This window comes from Psittacula echo (assembly GCF_963264785.1).
Source record: "Psittacula echo genome assembly, chromosome: 1".
NCBI classification, from domain to species: domain Eukaryota; kingdom Metazoa; phylum Chordata; class Aves; order Psittaciformes; family Psittacidae; genus Psittacula; species Psittacula echo.
Genome location: NC_137735.1, coordinates 155,286,379 through 155,311,893, shown reverse-complemented (window position 1 = coordinate 155,311,893; position 25,515 = coordinate 155,286,379). Strand labels below are relative to the sequence as shown.

At 40.3% G+C, this 25,515-nt stretch overlaps 1 protein-coding gene across 2 annotated transcripts in view; it reads left to right on the top strand.

The window, feature by feature from the left end:
* Positions 1-10,881, top strand: part of PDZRN4 (PDZ domain containing ring finger 4) — a gene marked incomplete at both ends in the record, with an annotated part of 253,790 nt that extends 242,909 nt beyond the window's left edge. For both annotated transcript variants that reach the window (XM_080630330.1, XM_080630331.1), the window contains 2 exons: positions 2,529-2,645; positions 9,355-10,881. In XM_080630330.1, coding sequence (XP_080486456.1) covers positions 2,529-2,645; positions 9,355-10,881 — 1,644 coding nt within the window. The remainder of the gene's footprint in view (positions 1-2,528; positions 2,646-9,354) is intronic.
* Positions 10,882-25,515: the final 14,634 nt, after the last annotated feature.

Genomic DNA, 25,515 nt, shown 5'->3' with positions numbered 1-25,515 from the left:
GCTGCATGCTCTGTATAAATTAAATAAAGTAAGTGTAATTCAGTGCCACTTGGAATCTCTACTTGAATCCAGTAGTTGTAAGAACAGTTACAATTGCAGCATTTATTTCCTTTATGTTTTCAGGAACCTAAACAATTCCCGTAAAACTGGTGACATAGTACAACAAAAAAAGCCATGCCTCAGTTTATATTGCAAAATCGTAGCCTTCACCAGAAGTTGCAGAAGTTTTGACAGAGTTATTTCAATATTATTATTAATATTTTTCACTAGATTTTTTTTCTGTAGCAAACAGAAACCCCCCTACTTATAAAATACATGCCCAGGGAAGGTTCATTCCCTGTATTTGTTCAGACTAGTAAACATGAAAAAAGTTACATCAATATAAGATAAGGAATTACTTAGCTGTACCAATATAGTTTCCCATATAGATGCTCATTTCAAATTACGAAAAGTGTGTTTCAGTTTGGGTTTGGGGCTTTGGTGTTGGGTTTTCTTGTTTAATTTATGTGTTTTAAGAATGTGTTTATACAAAACTGAAGAAAAAGCTGTAGTACGTCAGAAATCAGGCTGAACGTAAACTGATTTATGTTAGTTGTGTTGTGTTGTTTTGATTCTGGTAAAAGCAGGATTAAGCAGGCTTTTACTTCTAGATAGAAAATGGTAATTTGCAATCTTGAAGGGTGACTGCTGAGCACATTCATTCAGTAGCAGGGAAGCAAACCTTATCTGACCATTTCTTTGCACAGTGAATACCAATGAATAATTAAATTTTGAAACAGAGCACCCTAGGAGTGCAAAGTCTGTTTAATAGATATACAAATGGCACTGGCATGTGTGCACATGTATGTATGTGCACACGTATGTATGTGCACACAGTGTATGTAGTGCACATGTATTCTAAGCCATATATTGTTTTTATTCTAAAAGCTGTAACGTAAGTATTCGCATTAGTTAGGTACTGGGCCTGCCCCAATCAAAGCAACAAATTTGCCCAAGTGAGATTCATGTTTCATACTCCAGAATTGTTAATCTCTGCAATTTCCTCAAATGAGGAAGGCTGTGTTCATGCTTTTCTAGGGGAAAAAAGGCAAACAAGTAGACAAAAGTAGTGGCCAGTACCAGATGTTTCAGAGAATGGCTTGGAACATAAGGGACAAACATAAAATTACATGTCCTCAAGAAAAAAGCCTCCTTCTAATCCTGAACTGTTAAAGTCTGGCTTTGCCAAGGGATATGGTGAAAGGTTTATGTTCTTTATAAGAGGAAAAAGTTCACTGGCGTTAGCAAAAACACATCAGAGCTTTTGAGGGGAACAGTAGTTTCCTGCCAGTATTCAGTTAGAAGTACCACACAGCATCAGTCAGTCCTTGTGTAGCTTTGAACTAGTATTTGCTGGTTTGGTGTAATTTTTCTGACTGGCACCTCTGGCCAGAGCTCTCCTGGCTTTGAGGCAGTGGTACTTCTGCTGTAGGTGTTGGCCCATGTTACATTGCTCTTGCTGTCCTGGGACATGAGTAGTTGGTACTCTTGTAAATGTCTAATGTGGAGATTTTACCTTTTAGCATCCTTTTGTTACCTTCTTCTTCTGATTCCTTCACCAGCAACAAAATAAATGTTTACTTCTGCTACAGTCTCATCAATATAGCCAGGAGTGCCACTGACCCATATTTTCCTTTTTGACAGTGTGCCATCTGGCAAGGGATTATAGATACAAATGGATGTGTGCCACATGCACTCGTGCACAATGAACAAAATGGGAAGAATAAGAGTTTAGGCTAGGGGTGCCTGTTTTCATCAGTTTAGAAAGATGTGAAGGGTGCAAAGTGGGTGCAGGAAAAGGATATAATCACTTGACAGAAAACATAGCATCCCCTGCCTGTCGTTTTGCAGCACTGTCTTCACCAAATGTTAAAGTATTATTCTGCACTTGAGGAAAAAAACAAATGGATAAGCCTTGCTTCTAGGCACACCGCAAGAACAAAAATAACTTCCCTTCAAGTCTCCACATCTTTCTGTCACCCTCCTCTGTTTGTTTACCTGGAAGATCAATGGGAAAACGGTGACAGAAACGCAACATAAGGTTTCTATTGAGGTGGCAGCATCAGGGCACAGCACTGAGGCAGAGGTTGTTAGAGGAAAAAGCCCGGTTGCCTCCTGGCCCTATTAGTAACATTGCCACTCTTTCAGTGCGGGGGCTCTCAGCAGTAATGAACATGACAGCTTCGGGATTATGCGCTGTGCCTTTCATACCTTTTGAAAGGAAATAATGTGTGTGCTGTCCGGTCTCCTTCATTATGAGAGAAAATCAGTCATACTGTTTCAAGAAAGGATAAAAGGCATGAGAGTCCCATTTTTTTTTTATTCTTCTTTTTCTTCTTCTCTTTTTGAGATGTGAACTCCTACTGCCTGGCTTTCTGAAGAGAATCATTAGGATAAAAAGAACTAGTCAAGCATTGCCATTTGGGTTTACTCTGGTTTAGCATGTGTCCATGCTAACATAATATAATGTACTAATGTATTCTTTGCAGCTGGAGGAAGGGTGGCTGGATGATGAAAGGAATGAATTCTTGGAGGAGTTAAACTTGGAAATGTTGGAAGAGCAGCATAATGAAGCAATGCACTACACAGCCAATGAGGTGGAACAGGTAGGACTGCTACTAAATATCATTAGAAGTTTTGCTGGGTATACTTTTTTATTAATAAATAATTAAACGGTACACTGTAAAATGTAGTCAAAGGCTTTGATAGAATTATGTCTCTAAAATGCTGTGAACTCCTTTATGCTATAGGTGAGGAAAAGGAGAACAATAGATTCTTAAGCCCAGTATGACAAGTTAGGAAACAATTCAAGAGGCTATGATAACTGCAGATTTCTCATTTTCTCTGAACTTTCAGAATAATATTGCTTTCCTTCTCTAATTCTGAAGTGTTTGGGGTTTATGTTATATTTTATGTCAAGTCGGGGTTTTTTAATTAATTGTATCAATGTGGCAGCTACAGCTCTGAGCTGGGATAGGTGCCCATCTTCTTGTATGCATGCAAGGTATGAGCCAGCCCTTGCACCAGAGAGCTTGCAAAACAAGATGGAAGAGGTGTTTCAAATAAACAACAGGTGTTTTGGTAATACAAGTGTATTTTTCTTATACTGACAGAGCACAGCTCGGCGTTTGTTCTGTTAATGGAGACAAATAAGCATATTGTTAGCATAGTCTCAGCTTGCTGCTATCCTGACTTTTACCTGCCCATATGTGCTGTAAAGCAGCGTGACAGTGGCAAAGATGCATGTGCACCCCCAGTCATGCAGCTTCATCAAGGGATGGGTGTTCTCAGTTGTACTTTATTGTGGAAGGCAGAAGTGACCGTGTCCACTCCTGGATCAGATGACCTGTCCACATGCATACCTATGCCAAGGAAATAAAATCCAACTTCATCTCCTACCTTCTGCATATATGCAGCTGGGGAAGAACTGTTTTTCCACCCAGTCACTTTGTGACTTAGAACTTTTTCCCCATCCTGAATTGCTCGAAAGTGGAGCCTGAGCCATTTTTGTTTGAAGTGAATTGAGGGAGAAAGACTGTGAGAGCCTTCTTCATCTGGAAACTGGGGAGCTTCAAGTAGAAGGAAGCTTCACCGCCTGGTCCACACTAGGGGCCTGAACGTGCATCCAGCCTGTTTCCTCCTCACATCCGCTCCAGCCTTGACACTGGGCTATTGACTAGGTGATAGCTCCTATTAAAGCTATTCACTGTACATAAATTAAATATTCATTGGGACAGACACAGAATAATTAAGTCAATTATCTGTAGTATTGTAGATCTACAGAGTAGATGTAAGATTACAAATCCTTGATCTTATAAGCATTTAGTCATTTACACAAAGCAGAATAACTCCAAGGTCAGGGGGTGAAGGGAGCCTTACAACAGGATTTATAGTGGCCTTTTAGATATGACCCTCTTTTCCAGGCAGTGAGCCAAGCCTCAGTTTCCCAGGCTAAATGTGCTAACTACTGTACTGCTAGCTACTTTGAACTGACCTTTGGAAAGTTGTTTATTTTTCTAACCAGAAATTTTGTCTAGGATAGCAAGAGATTTCCCATCAGAAAGAATGCTTGTTCTTTGCAAAGCAATTTCCTTCGCACAGTGACAATTTCACAGAAACCCCCAGTTCTGGAATGAATCCTTAAGCAAGTCTACCTACAAACCCCTACTAGCACCTTACATGGCATGTTGGGAACTCTGAAATCAATTCACAGTTGTGACCTTCCACTTCCAAGTTCTTGTCAAGCTTTGGCTTTTTCACTGAAATTGGGTTGCAGATAGTGTTAATTATTGAACAGTGGTGTTCTGTGAAGTGGTTTCACTGAACCCATTGAGATTGTTTATTTCTCATTGGGATGTAATGCCAAGGATAAATCCTTCCCTCCCCCACTCGCCTTGAGATTTTATATTGCTGTAGAAGAGAGCTACACTGGAAAAAATTACAGTCACTTGTGCTTTTTTGATGTCTGACATTGGGCTGCTTGAAGTAATTCTAGGATAGCCAGACGTTTCTTTGCCCTTCCAAAGAGTAATCGAATCAACCAAATGCAGCTTGGTGTGTAATGGGGCATCAGTAATTTGTGACAGCTGCTGTCTCTCTAGACTCTATGTGACTCAGCAAGTCAGAAAACTGGTTCTTTACTCCTTGTTAGACTGGGAAACCTAGCAGTTTCCTGAGGTGAATCACATAATCCATCGGAGCCATGAAACTGCTATTGCTGCAGCTGCCAGTAACCAAGCTGAGTATCTTCAAGCTCCCCGGCTGGCTGTGGAAATTTTGCTCCAACGCTAGCCTTGATTTTTGTGAACCTAACTCTGGCTTCATAATCATGAATCTTGCAAGCTGCAGAAAAGAATACATGCTATGGCAGAATATCCTTCCAAATACAAGTCTGTTTTATTTTACAGAATGCCATTTTAATATTAAATGCCATTTGACATTTCACGTGAATTATCACAGAAAAATTTGTTAGAGTTCATAATAGAAGAATCAAGTAGATAGCCATGTCTTTCCTGAATGTTTTTGAGGCACTCTATAGATTTCAATCAAGAATTGTATCTTTTCCGTATAGAATAGTCCAACAAACCTTGAGGAAAGATGTAATTTCCCATTTTTTTATAACTCAATGTATTCCTTCCCCTTTACAACATCGTGGTTCATTGTGCAGCAGAGATAACTTTCAGAAGAATACCATGCATTTGCCATGCAGAAATTCTTATCAGTGTCATGGAATATATCAAAACCTATTAAGAAGAGAAAGAATTGGATAAAAAATTCATTCTAGTTCATTTGAAGCTGAAATACAGTGAAAATATCTGGGGGAAATTCTTTTTTGAAGAATATTAAAAGAACAGCATTGTTTGCAGAAGAACATTTTCCCTTCTAGTGCACCACTGAAATCAATCCAAATCTTCCCTCATGGCTGGAGTACCTCTTGGTTAGCCTGACACTGAAGAGAACTCTCACTGTGGTCAGTCCCACTCTCCCTGTCAGAGACTGACTGGAGACCCCAGCAGCTACATTTATTAAAACGTTCGACTGAATCTTATCACCTTCAAAATTTAGTAGCAGTCTGAGTTTTGAATCCCAATATACATCATAAGTTGTAAAATGAGAAAAGAACAGTGAATTCCTGCAAGATTAGCCATTTTATAGGCATGAATGCTTGCTGGAGCTGAAATGCAGAACCTTCTGAGGTTCATTTATTGCTTTATTGTACGCACCAGCAGGTTTGCCTTCTCATTATCTGAGTTCTCACTGCAAAGATGAGGCCTAAGGAGCCCTTTGGTATTTCGAACAGAAGTAATTGTATGAGAGATTGACAACGTACATTAGAAAACAAACACTTTGTTTGGAATAGATTATAGATAACACTGACAAAAGCAAGGCACTGACAATTGGATCCTACCTCTTGTTTTTCAGAAGGGACTTAACCTGGAGTTAGGCTTGCTGCCTTTCAAAATAAAATTAAAATAATCTCATGTTGTAAAAGACTGCTTGGCCTGTGCATGTTTAGGAGCTCTGTCGAGCATGACAAGTCCGGGATAGAAATGCCAGGGGCTACCTTACTTGAGTCAAAGTAAAAAATATATCTAAAAAACACACAGTAGAATAAATATCTGTGTTACTTTACATTTTCATAATTGAACTAGCTGCAAGTATCCACATACTGGGGAAAGATTTATCGTGCTGTGGATGTCTTCTTTAGGTTGAGAAGAATCTGATTGTACAGGCACTTGTTTCTAGCTGACAGGGAGAGGAACCCAAAGTGACTACCTGACATTCAAGTGCCTGAACTACAGACACTTACATTTGGTCGAATCGATCCCACCCATCTGATTTCTCCTAGACTGGAAAGATGGGGTTTGCTTTGTTTACATCTTTTGTGTGTGTGTGTGTTAATTACGGATAGTGTGACTTGAGTAGATGGCAAAGTATTATATTCACTTAGTCTAAAACAAGTGGAAGTTGAAAGAGAGAAGTTTAAATTGTTGCTAGAAGTGGCGTGGAAAACTAATTCTGAAAGTGTTGATTGTGTGGGCCCAAACTGTAAAGTCTGTTTCCAACACCTATACAAATAGATACATTAAGAGATTTTTTCAGAAGCGCTCAGATATATGCTTTGGTGTGGCACCATGCTGAAGACACCAGAGGGAGGACCATGGAGCTCAGCTTCTGTAAGCTGTGCACCTGTTCATGTTACAGATAAACCACTTTCTTTAGAGGGTTAAGATGGGTTTAGTCATATGGATGCAAGTTGTGCTAGGTAACTCACTCTTAGGGTCACAGAGTGGACCTGGCCTTCCTAGTTTACTAGTATGAATGGAGACTTGCATTTGGGATGGGCTGTTCTGCAGCACAGCCCTCCCAGTGTCTGGTGGAGCTGTTCTCCATCATGTCAGTAGTTAAATATTTTCCAGGGTAGTGAGAAATACGGGTGGCACAGTGCAGAGGCCAGGGTGCAGTGTATGTGACCCAGACTGGAGTCACTTCTGAATCACTTCTCTGCTGAAAGGTTTGGGGCAGAGAAAGTCAATACAAGCTGGAGCAGCTCCAAAGCAGGTGAGAGAAGGGATCAGAACTCACCTGCAGGAGGGAAATTAGAATAATATGAAATTAAACCTAAATCTCCAGCATTCATTGTGAATACCCTGGCCACTTGACTGCTTGGGGTACTTTTATTTCTGGTTACTCTTGGTTTTCATGAAGAATTCTCTAGCTGTTGGGTTTTTCTTCTCTGTAAAATGTGACATTTTGGAATTCTTAAGAACCCATAGAAATGGGAAAACATTGCACCACCACCAGTTGTCCAGCTACTCCTGAAAATGGAACTAAATTTTTTAAGTCTCTTTGGAAAAATATAACAAGAGGCTTAATAAAAAAATCTTCCAATATACTTTATGCACTTTCACAGCAATGCATAAACCAAGGAGAGAATGAATAGATAAATGGTAATTTTAGAAAAATTCTACACTATCTAATTATTTAGTTATTGCTGCTACTGTTCATGTTGCTTCTTCCTGTGACAAGGTACCCTTGTTTTTTTAAGCGGATAAGTAGAAAGCTGAGAGGATCTCAGACGGGAAAAATACGTACCGCTGAATTTTAAATCTTGAAGTCTTGAATAACACTGAATATATTCTGTCCCAGGAGGTTTAAATTCAAGGGGAGAGATTCTCCCCATTTGGGGAGAAAGAAAAATAGTAATTGGCTGATAGTAATTACCCATGGCTGATAATTAATTAATTAATGGCTGATAAGTAATTACCATTGGCTGATAGTAATTATGTATATAATATAAGTAATTACCATGTGGCTGCCCAAGCTATGGGAGAATTATACACTGACTGTGCATTTTGTTATAAACTACACATTGTATATATAAAAGGATAAAACATAAGATTTTCTTTGCTGGTCCTGTCTGGCAACAAATTGCTAAAACATCTTTCCAGAAATTTTTAACTGGTCTGTCACAGACACTGATTTCTCCTGGTGTTGTGTTTCTTTTATTTATTTTATTCCACTATTACATTTTATTTGGGGGTGGAGGTTGTTTTTGTTTTTCTGACACTAGGCCATTATTTTTTCCTAACAACTGAAGAGGGGAAACCAGATGAATTGCATGTGATCACAAGGTGCACATGAAGAGAGGAGAAAGGATGAGATAGGAGACACATTTTCATCCTGCTTTACTATCTGTCAAAGTAGAGAAAAAGGGGAATTCTGACAGTGGCTTCTTTGTGTTTGTTTCTGTACACTGTATTGGTTTTTTTTCCTTGGTTATTACTACCATTATGCATAATTATGCAATTATATAATAGAAACAGTGTTTGGTTGGTGCTGTGTACACTTAGATGTTTGGCATGTGGGCCATATAAATTGCACTCTGTGTGATCCTTTGATTATCCAGTTTGAAAAATGAAAAGTGTCTGTCTCCTCAGAGAGAGGAGCTCACAGTCTTTGAGAATATGAATAGGTTCAGAATATGAATAGGTTAGGTACAGTGAGGGAGTGTGAATTAAAAGATAACAGCCTAAAAACTTGACATTATGCCCACGACGAGCACTCAGTGTTGTTCTACACTTAATGGTAAAAGGCTGATTTTATTTCTAAGGAACATAAGGTCTAACTAGGGAACAGAAATGGTCTCCAGGGATGCAACAGAGAGAGGTCTACCTGAGCAAAATCCTAGAACTCAAAATGAACAGTCTTTCAGAAGAAAACTACTGAAAACAAGAAGTGTGAGAGAGGGCTGCAGAAGGTGTAGTGGAGCTGGCTAACCCCCTGCAGGCTTCAACCCTGCCTGTCACCATGGAGCAAACAAGGTGTTCATTGGTCAATAAAAAAGCAATAGCCTTTTTGCAGCCTCTTAGATTGTACCACTCCTAGTTTGATTGGCTGCTTGCTCTAGATTTTTGAAGTGATACCAGTAATGAAGCTTTTTCCTAAGTTTACAAAGATTCCAGCTCCACCAGTCTCTGGCCATAATCCAGAATCAAAAAACAGTGCACCATCTGGTGATCATTATCTTTAAGCACTGCAGAGAGATGGCTTAGCTGGAGAGGGAAATATTTCTCTCAGGACTTCAGGAGATATGTCACTAGTGCTGTAATTCATCTACTTCACTCGATATGGCCACCACAGCATGACGCTCAGAAATATTTAAAAGCTGTGAGTGGTAGGAATGCTTTTTAGTGATCTGTTTTAATTTGGCCTAAATGAGATCCCAGCTGTTTAAGCAAATCAGAGCTGGAAAATATTCTTATTTAATACAGTCTGCATTTGATAATCCTTTTGGTTTGCTCATTTTTTTAGCCAAAGAAACATGAAGAGGAGGATGGCACTACAGACACTGCAACATCGTCATCCAACAATCATGAGAAGGATAGTGGAGTGGGACCTACAGATGAAAGTCTGCGTAATGATGAGAGCTCAGAGCAAGAAAATGCACCTGAGGAGCAGAACAGTGCTACCCTGCAGAGCAAACGGGAGCTGGGCCACAGCCAAGATACGTTAGGAAGCGTTGAGCTTCAGTGCAATGAAAGCTTTGTGTCTGGGGAGTATATTGAATCTGATTTCATAGGGAACCCGGAGGAGGAATGTGAAAGGTTTCGGCAGCTGTTGGAACTGAAGTGCAAAATTCGAAACCACGGGGAATATGACCTGTATTACTCTAGCAGCATGATAGAGTGCAACAGAAGAGAGCAAGATGGAGTGGAGCATGAGCTGCAGCTACTCAATGAGGAACTGAGGAACATTGAACTCGAATGTCAGAATATTATGCAGGCTCACCGGCTCCAAAAGGTGAGGGATCAGTATGGAGACATTTGGGCTTTGCACAATGAAGGATTCAGGAATTATAACACCAGCATAGACGTACAAAGAGGCAAACTGGATGACATCATGGAGCACCCTGAGAAGTCTGACAAGGACAGCTCCAGTGCCTACAACACAGCCGAAAGTTGCAGGAGCACTCCGCTGACAGTGGAGCGATCACCCGATAACTCTCTCCAGAGGATGATCAGCATAACCAACAGGAAAAACTTGAGGAGCACAATCGTGGCTAATCAGTCATCCTCAGGACAAACCAATAGGGAGACAGCCTCAGCCAAAACCAAACCCACTGAGCAAAACAGTGCTGCTGAGAATGCAATGCTGGCATCTGAAAGCAGCAAATTCACAGACCAGGAAAAGCAGAGCAGCGAACACATTCCCTACCTGTCTCCGTATCACAGCTCTTCTTACAGGTACGGGAATATACCTGCTCATGCAAAGCATTATCAAAGCTATATGCAACTGATCCAGCAGAAGTCTGCTGTGGAGTATGCCCAAAGCCAGCTCAGCCTGGTGAGCATGTGCAAAGACTCGCAGAAGTGTGCAGAGCCCAAGATGGAATGGAAAGTGAAAATAAGGAGTGATGGGACAAGGTACATCACAAAGAGACCGGTTCGAGACAGAATCCTGAAGGAACGTGCCTTAAAAATTAAAGAGGAGCGCAGTGGAATGACAACAGATGATGATACAATGAGTGAGATGAAGATGGGTCGCTACTGGAGCAAAGAAGAGCGGAAGCAGCATTTGGTGCGAGCTAAGGAGCAGAGAAGGAGGCGGGAGTTCATGATGAGGAGCAGGCTGGAGTGTCTTAAGGAAAGTCCGCAGAGTGGCAGCGAGGGCAAAAAGGAAATTAACATTATTGAACTGAGTCACAAAAAGATGATGAAAAAGAGAAACAAGAAAATCTTGGACAACTGGATGACAATCCAAGAACTGATGACACACGGTGCTAAATCTCCAGACGGCACAAGAGTGCACAATGCCTTTTTATCAGTTACTACTGTATGAACACAACTTCTCTCAGAGTATACTACCAGTTTAGGTAGAGTACGATTGCCTCGTTCAATGTGGCATTTTTATATATTTTGTGACTGTTTATAGTTTGACCTTTTTTGTAAGCAAAATTTCCTGGTAATTTTTCATTTGTTTTTCATATAATGGTACCTTCTTTACCTGGCAGTCTTTCTTTATCCTGCAATATATTCATATTACTCATTTGTAGAAAAAAAGAAAGAAAAAGAAAAGCAAAACAAAAAAAAAGTGGAAAAGCCAATTAATTTCTTAAACTAATACATATCCTGAAATTTTAGGTGTGGGTTTATTTCTCTAGTTTTCTTTTTTCTACTTTAGTAACAATACAATACCAAACCAAAATGCTTTATACTGTATCCTGGGCTTAACAAGTTTTAAAGTTTTACATCTTAGATTGCATCTGTTTATAAATCTATATGGAACATCCCATCATATAGATAAGAATGACATTTTTCCAACTACACATTGTACAGTACATTTAATCTGTAAATTGCAATTGTATTTGTCCAAGTAAAGTGTAGGTGGGCAATTCTCCTGTGTATGTAGTGGCACTGGTCATGTAGCTTGGCAGTATGTGATAATTGTGAAGATGAAAGAGAAATAAATTATTGCTTATCTTTAAGAAAAAAAGTCAAGAATTCTTTGATTTAAATTGAGCATTTGCCTTTAAAAGATGAGTCATTTCATTATGCATATTTACAGCATGTAGAGATTTCAAGAACACAGGACGCAGTTCCATAGGCTAGTTCTTATGAATTATCTTTTCATTTTGCAGAACACATAGGGGTGAGTGGGTCTTTTTGTCTTTTTCTTACCTCCTATTATTAGCTGATTGAATGATTCATTGATATATTACTGCACTGTATGCTGTTAGGTTACTACTGTGGGTCCTTTCCCTGCCTGACCTTGCTATTTGTTCTACATATACAAAACATAAAACAGAGCATATGCCTAACTTCGAGCCAAATCTCAAGCAAGAAAAACTAACAGTGGCTGTCACTGACATTTTTGTACAAGGTGAGTTAAGATAAAATAGAGAATGAAAAGCAACTAAAAGAGTTAAGGGTTTAACTTTATTATTGAGGAGCATCAATGTCTTTTAGAAGAGCCCCAGTGGGAGCTGGCTCGGGCTCAGGAGCAGGAGCAACTTTCTGTGTGGGTGCCTGATGGAGTCCTTGTTTCCCCATGCCACAGAGGCACCTCGGCTGCCGCTGGGGTATCTTCTGAACTGCTGCTCTTGGCAGCTCAGTGAGTTACAGCAAGCTGAGATGACTAGTTATTGCCAGTCAGCGAGGATGAATTTGCCTGATAACCCCATTTTCATTGTTCCTGTGTATAACTCAGAACAGCTTCCAACTGATGGAAGTGCTTCTGATAGCAGAATTAGGTGCTGAAGTCACTTGGCATCAGACTTTAAAAGGCATGCTTAAAGATGCAGAAAGGCATATTACGGTATTTCCAAATTATCTAATTCTGGAAAACAGTCATTTGTTTTCTAACTAGTTTTGGCACCAGTGGGCATTGGTAGTGCTCTCTGCATCTCCAGGCGTGTAAATACCACAAGAACACTGCTCTCCAAGTGCTTAGGAAAATTATGCCACTGACAATTCACAGTTTGATAATCAGAAAATTCTCCCTACCAGGCTCAGGGAAACATTGTGCTAAATCCTCACTAAGCATACAGCTGTTCATGCACAATGAAAAATACTTCCGTTGTTTCCCAGTAAATTAGAAAAAGTGGGGAATCCAGGACCAGAAAAGATCACAGGGTGATACATTATTGCTTTGAACATTGTCCCTCCATCTGAGCCAGGGAATTGTCTTTGACCGAGCCAGGGAATTGTCTGTGACCAACCCAGGTCATCTAGAGAGGTACACATTCTTCTTCTGGAGACATCAAAGCACAGAGATCTGGCTGTTTCCCTCGTTGCATTGCAGTGATCCCACTCATAAAAATACTAATCAGAGTTTAGCTGCCACCAGCTCCAGATAATGGCTACTGTTATGCCTCTCCCTTAGACACAGCACTTACTATTTTCTTCCTGTTATTAAATCATAATTCAGAGCTCCTCTCAAGCTGTTAACACCAAAATTCAGAGAACAACATGAGTCTTCAGAAAATGTAATTTCATCACTGAGAAATAAAAGTAGAAAAATGCATGTCTAATTAGAGAAAAGACATAACGGGATGCAGGGGGATAATAGAGAATACTTGGAGAAACAAAAAATATTTATATTGACAATATAGTAATAGACTGTAAATGGAAATGCATGCAAATTTGAGATCTGTCAAAATCTAGGGAGAGATGAAGACTGGAAAGTGAAGCAGTAGTACATGGCACACCATGACATGGTTTCTAGCTTGGCACATGCCTGTCAGAGCCCAGATACCTTCTCCCTCCTTCACTTGCTGATATTGGCATGTCCCTGCCCAATCCTTAATCTGGGGGTGTCCACCAGCCCATGGTTTTCTCTCTTTTTTCCTTAACTACAGTTATTAAGTGACACTTCCTTTCTCCCCTAAGCAGTCTCTGGGAGAAAAAGTGTTGTGTTCTTCCCTGTTGAAATGCCTCAATCATTCCTGATAGCATACTAGTGGGGCTGCGGGGCTGTGAGGCTCCCCAGGGTGGCGATGCAGAGGGGCTGAGTGGCAGGTGAGTGTTTTGCTTGTTTTACTCACTGCTCCCAGCTGGTTTCATACAGGGCAGGACTTTAGCCTTGTGCTCCTTCATCCCAGCAGTTCTTTATCAGTGAAATCCAAGGCTAACATTCCATATGCAGTTTACTCCTGCAAATACTTTTTCCCAAACGTTGTAACTTTTAATGACAAAAATATCATTTTAGCATTGAGGTAAATTAAAAAAAAAAGACAGAAAATATGTTTCATGTTGTCACAAATCTATAAAGAAAAAAGGCTTGTCTGTTGTGAGAACTATTTTTTTTCACTTGAATACTTTGCAACTGGAACAAGAGTTTCTTAAGAGTGTTCCTTGCAGCTCTGGGATAAAGAGCAAAAGGCAGGGAAGAGGACTGGCATAAGTGTGTTACCACGGTCACATCACTGCTGGGGCAGAAGTTAATGTCCCACTCATCCTTCCCCCAGTCCTGATACCCAGCTGAAACCACTAGGAGGTTATTTTTCCTATGAAGCCAGCACAATGGCCTTGTGTCACTTGACAACCATATTGCAAGCTGATTTAGGAGCATTGCTCACTATATGAAAGGTTAAAATCTAGGGGATCCCTGGATCTTCTTCTCCAATGTAAGTATCCTTAAATGGAAAATGTATTTTTAGTATGATCTTGGCAATCAACTAACCCTACTGCATCAGATTTTTTTTTTTTATTCTTGTTCAAAAGAAATTAAATGCTATCTGAAAAAAGAAATTATAATACTATCTGAATTGAATGAGAGGGTTTGGAAGTGAAATAATTAGTGCTTAGTGCGTTGCCCTGTAAGAGGGCTCCAGGAATCTCTGAAGATATGAGACTGCAACTTCAGTATTATGCTTTCTGAACTAGTGGGGATTGAATTATTCATTAATATCATGATGCCTCACTTTTCCTTTTTTTTATTTAACTAATGTTCATTTTTAACCCCAATTTCTTAGTGCAAATTCTGGAACAGCACCCTTGGTGCATGACATGGTTTCAGTGCTAAAATATTTCTTGACTCAAGGCTGGAATTACTCCAGGATTTGTTTTACTTGGGTTCTTAACCTTAAAGCTGCTAATCAAAACCAATATGTGCTAAGTGTTCTATTAATATCCATTTTATGGACCTACTGGGTTTTTTCAGAACATTAAATGCTTTTAAGGAGCCAGGATAAAATGAATGTGATGGTGACCAGTATTTGGCTAAAGCAGAACAGAGGAGCTGTCATAAACCTGGTGGTGTTACTCTCTGAAAGAGTCCAGTTGGCTAATGCCTGCTGGACAAGAAAGGATATTATAGGGGGATCATGAGCAGGGTTTTTTTTTCTCTAAATGCCTTTGCTCTGAAGTACATGTCATTGTTTAAAGAAGCACATTCCCCTTGGATGGCTATTGCTCCGTTTGGGAAGCAAAGCACTTTGCTCCACTTTTTAGTTACAGATGACTGCACCTTGTATAGATTTTGCCCAGGTTTTTAGATGTCCTAAATCTTGCCCTAATGTCAATTCCTTCATAGACAACTGGCTGGCTTTAGATGACACCTGAGTCAAGGCATAACCTCCCTTCCTCCCTTTTTTTTCCTTCCTTTCTTTCCCTCTTTCTTCCTTTTCTTCTTTCCTTCCCTTCCTTCCTTCTCTTCCTTCTCTCTCTTTTCTCTCTCTTTCTTTTAGTAGCAAGACTTTTCTGAAGTTGAAAGATAATAAATACTGGAAGGGGGATTTCACTAAAAGAAGCATTTTTTTTTCTCACAGATCAGCTTATCAGTGCAAATGGAAACCTTTGTAATTGTAGGTTTCCATCTCAAGTCAGTTTTAGGTGATTTGGTTCATTTGGTACATTTCCTATGCCACTTGAAGCTCATTCTGCTGAAGTGCTGCAAATGTCTTTGTATGGAATGCATTTTTAAGCCTTGGAGTAAAGGAAGACCTTTTAGAATATATGTTCCCTTGTTTGTGAGACACTGTAACATCCTAATGCCTATCAACCCAAATGCTTTTATAATGCAGATACTTGCTACAAACAGTAAATTGTCTTTATCTGTGGATGTACACAGAAAGGAACATTTAACTTTCTGCTGATTTTTAAGGATCTCCATTGCCCAAACCTCAACTTGAGAAGACATTGGTTCTACTCTTTTATATATTTTCAACAATTCAGTTCCTGATTTTTCTGCTCTTAGACTGATGCAAAAGCAGGTTAGGAAAGTATTTTGGCCTAAAAACAAAACCATGAGCTTCTAATACTGCAATGATGTCTTACAGAAGTCATTTATGAGATCTCATATCTTTAATTCCTTGTGTGTCTTCACATGTAAACACCTGCACTGCAATAAGCATTGGACATACTGTGATATTTGTTCTTCCAATACAAATAAAAATGTTTAGCTTATTGCTAAGCACTACAGGAGTGAATCAAGTCTGACATCTGGCTCCAGTGACAAAAAACATGAGAGGACAGAGACTTGTAAGTATGAAGTGAATATAGGAAACTCATCTTGACAGTGAATGAGAAGCCAAAAGAAGAAAATTTAAATTGCATGATGAAAGATGCAAGGGTTGAAGTCACTGTTTTGACTACTGGACCTTGCAGGAAAAATATTTGAAGAAAGAATGAATTAGAAAGTTAAGCAGGTGAATATCACATAAAATTTACCACAAATCAAAATATTACTTTTTTTGTGCATCAAAGACAACCCTCTTATTTTCTTAGGTTATTGGGATTGCCCACTGGCAGTCTCTGTAATGCATAAATATTTTCGATTGCATGCAAAGTGTCTTCTTAATGGTGTATGGACACTATATATTGAGTAGGTTGAACAGTATAAATATTCATCTCAGCAAAGATGCTGTCAAAATCCTAACTTGATATAAAAAATGAAAATATAACAAGGATGTTCTGTTTTGTCACCTTCTTTTTCTCTCCGAGTTTGGGACCTGGCTGCATGGTTAGGGTAAAGAAATGCAACTGAAAGACTGTGCATTGGTTCAGGTGCAGGGAATTCAAATGAAAGCTCCTCAAACTCGACAGTTTAATTTACTTCTCTTAAGCTCTTTAATACCAAACTTATCAGTTCTCTCTGTTAGGCATTAACTTGTTAAATGAGTCTTAATTATACATAAGCAGATGGAGATTTGAATTAAAATTACCTTACACTCGAGTGGCTTTAGTTCATTATAACATATCTTCCTTTTAATCATTTAGGCAGTCTCATCATCTTTCATATAGAAAGTTATTAAAGTATTCCAATTTCCATATTTCTTCAGATACATCCACTATTAAATGGCACGTAATACACATTAGTTGGTGACTTATACTGTGCAATAGTTAGTGAATTATTCATGTCAGTAACAATTTTTATACTTTTATGTCATCTGTATCATTTTATTTTAAAGGATTTATATTTACAGAATGTCTCATATTTTACCTTATCTCAGTTTTCAGTGCAAGGTTGAAAGCCTCACTGTTTTTGCTGGTGTGAAAAGGGATAATGTCGACTCTGGTTTTTGCAGTCCCATTAAGTGAGGAATGGAAGTGAATCTAAGTGGGGCCCACTCCCAAACAAGTGGACATTCACTGGGAGCTTTGGAAGAGTTTTGGGGAAAAGATAAAATTTCTAAAGGAAATTACAGTTATTCTCCTTTTATTTTATTTTGCTTTGGCACTATTATCATCTCTGAATTCTCCAAAACCAAGAAGTTGCTCCTCAGGATTTGCCTGGCCTCCAAAACTGAAAGAAGGTTTTGCCTAAAAGGCGAGAATCACTGACAGCTTTTGCAGGCTTCAGTGGGCATCACCTCACTTACCTGTAATGGCCTCAAAACTGGGATACCAGTTAAATTAGTCATCTAGGTTAAGAGTTTAAGTCAAGTCAGCTCCAGGAATAGAGAGGAGACATCTTCAGAAGACCAGCTGATTTCCTTCTTTAGGAAGGGTGTCCTCACTTGTTCAGGTAGTTCATACTCTGCCTCTAACTTTTACATAGCTTTAGCAGAGCGAAAAACATCTGTCTTAAAAGTATGTTAATGCATTTCAAGAAAGGGATACACAACAGGCAACTAGGTAGGAAAAACTCTTTCCCCATCCCTGTTTTTCAAGACTCCTGAATATGCTGAGAGAGTCATGTGTCTCTTTTAGACAGAAAGCAACACCAAGCAATTTAATCAACTGCTGCTATGTACCCCCTGAGTAAAATCAAGAAAGAATTGGATAAAAAGTGGCATTTTAGTTCCAGTAAGCAATTTACAGCCATTCACAAACGAAAGACCAGTGGGACTTCTCAAAGACAAAAGCATCCAGTATTCCCTACTAAAGGTGGCAGACTATTCTCAGCACCCCTTTAGCTAATATATTAGCCAGGTATTTTTAGTGTCAAAAAATGGTTCTATAATACAGAAATAACTGTGTTAGCTGGATGATGGAGAATAACAGCTTAGCCAAATGGCTGAGTCTGCACTGGAAAACACTGCAACCATAACCAAAGAAAGAGACAGGTCTATGAGAGGCTTTTGCAGAAATCGGATACTGCCATTTACATCACATTCTTCAGAAGGAAAGGGGACTCATGGCGTCCTAGAAGCCTTAGCAAAGACACTTGGGCCACACAGCTATTTCACTTCTCACCTGTGGTGGTGCCTCCTTCCCCCTATCCTCTATGATCTAAGAAATTCCCATAAGGCCTTTGTGTAATGAATTGGGTGGTGAAGCATCTCCTGACTGTACCAGGAATGTTTACACAGGTAAGGAGGGAGGCACTGATCGTACCAGGAACTCCCGTTACCTGGCTAAGATTGTAAGAGAGAATAGGGATAATCAATCATTCCCTGACAGTCTCAGAACATTCCTCCCCTTGATCGTAGCCCAAATGGAGTGGTACCATTGTCACTGAAGTTTTGAAAAATCTCCATTAATTACTGACCCATGTTGCAGCTGGGATGGAAATCTACTGATGACTAATGCAAATCATCTTAGGACCCCATAAATCGTGGCCCTAAATGAGGCCTTTTTGAGTCTCTCCTCTGGAAGCCTTGATGCACCCTAGGATGTGGATTTATCATAGCTAGTCTCAATGAATTCCAGTTCTGCTTCCTTAAGAAAGAGAGAAAGCCCTGATGAGTTGTGGGATCTTGTCTAAGGGCAATCTGTGAATTCAGTGTGAGGAGTATCCTGCACTTGGCATTAAAAACTGCAAAAGCTAGCTTGACTATACAGCTTCCTTGAATTTTCTGTTTTCTTCACATCCTTGCAAGAACTCTAAGGATTAGTAGTATAAAGGTGATCAGAAAGCTCAAGTGAGTTGTGAAATTAAATGTTCCTTTATTGAGATCTAAGTGCTCTAAATAATAAGCCAAATGTGACCTGAGTCCTCATTTGAAAAATCATCTGGTATGAGTCTGTCATTCTCCTCTTAAGGCCCTTCGGAAAATTCTATTAAAAAAAGGAACTGGAAAGCTGCAAAAGGGCCAGGTTGGCTCTCCAAAAGAGCAGTGTGTGTGTCTGTGTTTATGTGTGTGTGAACACACATGTGTGTGTATGAGGTAGGGTTGTAACCAGGTGCAAGGACCTGGGTAGGGTCCCGGATTGGGACTCAACAAAGCAGCGTAGTCAGCATCCAGGCAGGGAGAGCTCGACTAGATTTGCAACTCTAATACAGTGATAAGAGACAGATAATTTCCTTAGGCAGTCTTTTCCTCTCATGCTTAGTTTAACCTCGTCATACATAGCCTGGCCAATGTGGCAGAGTGCACCCTCGGCAAGTCTGAAATGATACACAAATGAGAAGAGTGGCTGACACACTTGGTTGCGCTACCATTCAGAGGGACCTAGACAGGCTGGAGAAATGGGCCAGCGACATCTCCTGAAGGTCATGAAATGCCAAGCCCTGTCCTGAGGAAGGAATAATCCCATGCATCATGATAAACTTGGGGCCAACTGGCTGGAAAACAGCTTTGCTGAAAAGCACCCGTGTTTCCTGGTGGTCACCAAGATGAACAGGAGCCAGCAACATGCCCTGACCGCATTAGCAGAGAGTGCTATGTCCAGTCCTGGGCTCCCCCACGCAAGACAGACATGGATATACTGGACTGGGTCTAGTGAAGGGCCACAAACATGATTAAGGGACTGGAGCACTTGTCGTAAGAGAGGGAGGCTGAGACTGCTGTGACAATTCAGCCTGGGAAAAGAAGGGTCGGGGGTTCCAATCAATGTGTATAAATACCTGATGAGGGGAGTAAAGAAGATGGAGCCAGAACCCTCTCACTGGGGTTGAGCAACAAAATAACAGTGACCAAAAATTGAAATACGTGAAAATCTGTTTAAAAGAGATAAAACAAGACTTCTTACGGTGTGAGCGGTCAAACGCTGGCACAGGTTGCCCAGGGAGGCTGGGGAGTCTCCAACCTTGGAGATATTCAAAACATGACTGAACACATCCCTGAGCACCCTGCTCTAGCTGACCCTGCTTTGAGCAGGGTGTTGGATGAGACCATCTCCAGAGGTGCCTTCCAGCCTCAGCAATTCTGTGATCAATGATGAATTACAAGCACAAAGCCTGTGAGTGCAGGGGAAGCCAATGAGAGCTGATCAGTCCTGCGGGCTGTGTAAGTCATCAAGTGCTTTGGCTCCTGACTGCAGCTCACAGACACAGAGTTCTTGGCACATTTTATGTATGAAATCAAGCCCATTCCTTTCAAATAATGAAATCGAGCAGTATCCCAAAGGATACAGCAGCACCATTCCAGATCATGTGACCTCATCAACAAGCAAAGCCCATCTTCTACCAGTCCACATCTACACAAAGGTGGTTGGATTAAGTGCCCAAACCCAGATTCCTGGGGTTTCTGAAACAAAACAATGTATTTTCAGTTGGGTTTTTTTTTTTCCCCTACAGGCAACCTGCAACCAGTATGTGAATATGTTAACTTCTAATTGCATCATATCAGCAATTTGACATTGCATCTTACTAATGCTTGTTTTTCCAGGATATAGTGTAGAAATACAATCATATTAACACTCCAAAAGCAAACACATAGGTGATATAAATTGTTAATGCAATCTTCTTTTAAGCAGCTTGTTTGAACAGTGCATTGGTGTGTAAGAAAATGCCAGCCTTTCAGTCTTTCCAAATAGTGCAGTGCTTGCAGTCCACTGCAGAATGAACATATACATTCTGTTTAAGGTAACAGATGTTCATTTGCTGTCTGTTCCCATAGGCACCCAATCTTTTGCCTGCATTCTGTTAACATTTGCCTGAGACCCACCTGTGAGCCAGCGCAGCAGTTTCTTAGACATGAGGTTGCCCCACTGACATGTCATGTATAAACATGGTGGGGTTTGTTGATGTATAAACCTGTAAGTCTTTCTTGGTTTTTCCTTCCTGTGGGTGGGACCATTGATTTTTCTGAGTTGCATCATCAGACTCAAAATAGCAGCCTTCGTTCAGAAATGCTGCAAAGGTGTTTAGATTCTTCAAACTGAAGATCAGCCTTTAAACCATCTAATTAAGTTTTCTGCTTGCTGCCATTGAAAACCTCAGTCAGATATAATTAAAACTGAGCAGTAGATGACAGCGATGGCATTTGTCAGAATCATCCAGTGGTTCAAATACCAGTTCTGACAGAAATGTCAGACTGATAACACTCCCATCATCCCCATGCTTTCCAGAGAAAGCAGGAAGAACTTTTAGTATAATTGTCTGACTGATAACATTTATGAATCCCAGAACACCAAATGCAACACACAAAATTTCATTATCCTGTAAGGGGGTGCTCATTTCCCAGGATGTAAACCGTGCATTTCTCCAGGCTTCCTTACAGTGCCTGCGCCTTCTGGGACATCCTTTCAAAAATTCAAGGAGGAAAAAAGCCCTGATCCTAAAGTATGGATGATTCCAGCCTCGCAGACAGCTAAGTTGGAAGAGATTCCTTAGACAGTTAATGAGCTGAAACCAAATCAACATATTCCTCATCTAGAAAGGGCAAAGCCGTAACACGGCTGTGTAAGCTATCCTTGAGCTGTACAGAAAGGTGAGATGACAGACTCCTTTCTGTACAGAGTTTAAATTGAACTGTTATTGCTAAAGATCACAGAACAGCAAAGTAAACAACAGAGACAGCCGAGAACAAATGAATAGGGAAAAATTACTTTTGGAAACATTTTGAGATTACATTTGCTGAAGCTTTGCATGCAGCTTTTGCCTATTTTGTCTCATCAGTTTTGCTAGCACATTTATTATATGCTCTTCCTGCCACTCTGTCTTTGTTGCTTGAGAGGTTGGGCATTTTCTTTTTTTTTATGTGTGGTTTTTACTTTTTTGTTTGTCCTGGGTTCAGCAGTAGCAGTCATTTTTTCTCCTTCTTAGTAGCTGCTGCAGTGCTGTGGGTTTGACTTTCAGCCTGGGAACAGCGCTGATAACACCGATGTTTTTAGTTACTGCTCAGTAATGTTTACTCTGATCAAGGACTTTCTGAGTCTCAGGCTCTGCCAGGGAGGAGGGGAAGCTGGGAGGAAGCAGAGACAGGACACCTGACCCAAACTAGACAAAGAGATATTCCATACCACAGCATGTCATGCCCACTATATAAACTGGGAGCAGTTACCTGGAAGGGCGAGATCACTGCTCGGGTCAGGCTGGGTATCAGTCGGCGGGTGGTGAGCGGTTGTATTCTCTTCCCTTGTTATTTCACCTATCATTATTATTATTGGTGGCAGCAGTAGTGGTTTGTGTTATACCTTAGTTACTGGACTGCTCTTATCTCAGCCCGAAGGAGTTACATTCTTTTGATTCTCCTCCCAGTCCCTCCAGGAGCTGGAAGAAGGAATAGGGGGGGTAGTGAGCGAGTGGCTGCATGGTTCTGAGTTACCGGCTGCGCTTAAACCACACCATTTTTTTAACTAAATGGAGAGCAAAAAGGAGAACATATTGGAAAGGGAAACAGTGGCACTTTGAAGCAGCAGGAGCAGTACCGATGTCATCTCAAAGTCCTTCAACTCTACTCTTGCCTGTAGCAATTGCATGTTGTCTTCATGTTGGCCAGAAAGCAGCACTCATCACAGCAAACCCAAGGGGAGGGGATGTGCCAGTTGTGCCTTTTAGGCAGTCCCCAGAGAAAGACGCATACAGTGGGTAACTTGGTGCCTCGGCATCGGGGTGCTGAGCTAGGGCAGTGAGGCAAGTAGGGTACAGCACTATTGTTTATGATTCAGCTGGGCTGAGGCAGGCCCTTACAGCTTGAGCTGGCTGCAGTGAAAGAATAGCTTCAAAGCAGACTTGCATATTGTGAATGCCTGAGTAGTCTACTTACTAAGGATTTGTACTTACTATAACTGAGCTGAAAAGACATTACAAACCATTAGAAATAAGTTTGGCTGCTGCTATTGAGCACTTATTATATCACGGTCAAAAAAAACCCACCAGCTTTAACATACTTTTTTAAATGGTGTGCTTGTAGAGATGAACCTAATCATTTACTCTTCCACTTCACTTGTCTTATCAGGAAATTCTTATCTTCTGGCCATAGTCAGACCTGAGGCTGAGTTTTGCCCTAACTAATCTGGGAGATTTTCCTTCTGGGAATGTGCAAATACTTTTACTATATTGCTTTTTAATTTGGCTGGTGAGCAGGTTCTGATGCCATCTACCTGCTTGGTACTTGTGTTCTGTTATTTACCTTAGCTCTGCAGTAGTTTTGCAGATGATGGTCTGTGATCTGCTCAGGATCAGCGAGTCTCTTTTGCTGTCAGTCTCAGCAGACCACATCACACTGTATTGTGCACTGAATGCAAGGGCATCATCTTCTGTCTGAGCTCTTTCCTTTGTAGTAAGTAATCAAAGAACATTTACACTTTCTTTTGACTTTTATTAGATAAGTAGGCACCTTAATCAGGATTTTTTGAGATGAGGGTGAAGTCCAGAAGGATTCTATTCTGGAATGTAAAGGTCTCAGGGGTTGCCCTTAGCGTTTGTGGCAGAACTGCATTGAAATTAACATATTACAACAGATTGTGTCAGGCTGGATCACAAATTTTTCTGAAGCAGGGTGAGCAGAAAGGTCACATTCCTCATCAGCTCATACATCAGGTTTCATGAGGGTATCCAAAGAGGTTAAAATCTTCTTCCAGGAAATAAAATCAGAGTTTCCCATTTTCAGATCGCAGCTATTCCTCTGACTTCCAATTTCCTTTGAGCAAGGCAGCTACCTTCATTACACAGGCATATTATTTTGGCTCCAGAAAGGATCATTGTTTAAATTATAGCATGCCATTAGTAAAGGTCCTTTTGTGATGACTGAAGTTAATACAGAGCTTTTTTCATCTTGCTCACCTACACAGAAGTGCATATTGTGCCCTTTGTATTCTGTCAACCAGAGGACCCGCTGAATGATCTTCTGCCCCCAAAATTGATTTAACACCTTTTACTATTATGCAAATAAAACAGGAAAAATAGTTTCCTGATTTCTTTTGATGGGCTGAAGCTGGCAGCTCAGGACTGCTTACTCAGGTCACAGCGTATAATGGGAAATGCCTACACACTGGTGTCTGTCAAGCTGAACAATAGGAGAGCAGCCGAGCACTGCAGCAGCTGTCCCTATTCAGAGGCAGGATAATGGCATCGCAGCTCAAGTGGAAGGATGAGCTTGCCCCGGCTTCATGCTTCAGCGTGCTATCGAAGTGACAGGCTATTTTCCATTGGTGGCTGAAAGTCTTTTTATTTTATTAATCCTCTCATCAAGGAACAAAACTGGAGGTTTCTCTCCTGTTAACTACAGCTGCAAAATCTCCCAGTGGCTTTGTCTGGGCCCACACTACCTTTGAGAAAACCTGGTAAATGCATGAGCTCTGATCTCTTTGCCTACCTTCACCTCTTTGTGCCTGGGCCAGCGAGCAGGGTCAGAAAGCTGAAAATGTCAGGCTCCTGTTTTGGAGATGCAGCCTACTCTTGCGGAAAGAGAGGAGGCCAGCTTAACTCATGCAGGGGACACACATGAACATCTGCCATGCTTCATGGCACGGTAAACAATGCAAGGTTATCACCAAAAAGCCCATAAGTTCTTTTCAGAAGATGTCTTCTCCCCGGGACATGTCCCACAGAGCTACAGCTCAATCCTAGATAAAATACTGCATTTCAATATTTTGTTTATTTTTCAGTTCATTTTGTTTCTATGCCTTTTTTCTTCTTTTTATATATATATATTTTTTTTTTTACGAAAGCATGCTGTCTTTCAATTAACATAGTAATGACCTATTGTCACCTGTTACCATGCTAATCCTGAGCTGGTGTGAAATTACTTTATAATAAACACTATGCAGTTCTGACTTTCAATTAATTTTTCACATGCTGTGCTAAATCAGATTAACTGTACCCCACCCTTTTGACCACAGACATAATTCCTCCCTTATAATGAAATTGAGGATTAATTTATATGAAGCATATCTATACACATTTGCAAATAAATGTAAGGATAGACTTTGTACCATATTCGCATTGCTCACTGTGTCAGGTTGAATATGGACTTTCTGAGATTATTAATATTTGTATTCACTGGGGTGGTGAAGGATGTTGCTGGGGTTTTTATTATTATTATTTTCACTAAATGTCTACAACTAAGAATGGGTAGAGAAATGGAGTACGAAGAGGTTGGTACATAAGGAATTTTCACAGGGAATTACATATAATGCTGTATCGTATTATGATGAACCAAAAAAAAGAGTAAACACTGCAAAATTAACCCTATTGCCATTAATGTACTAAATTGCCTGTCATCCTTCCTGGATGTACATATTTACAACCTGACCAAATATAATCAATGCAGCTGTTTGGGCTTTTTAATAGTCATTAGCATTATGAAGGTGGTCGATAGCTTGAGCAAAGCCTTTCAAGCACTGTGTATCAGTATGGGGAAACTGTATAAGGCAAGTTTTTTAAAACAACTTCATCTTCAGCACAGAAAAACACTTCTGT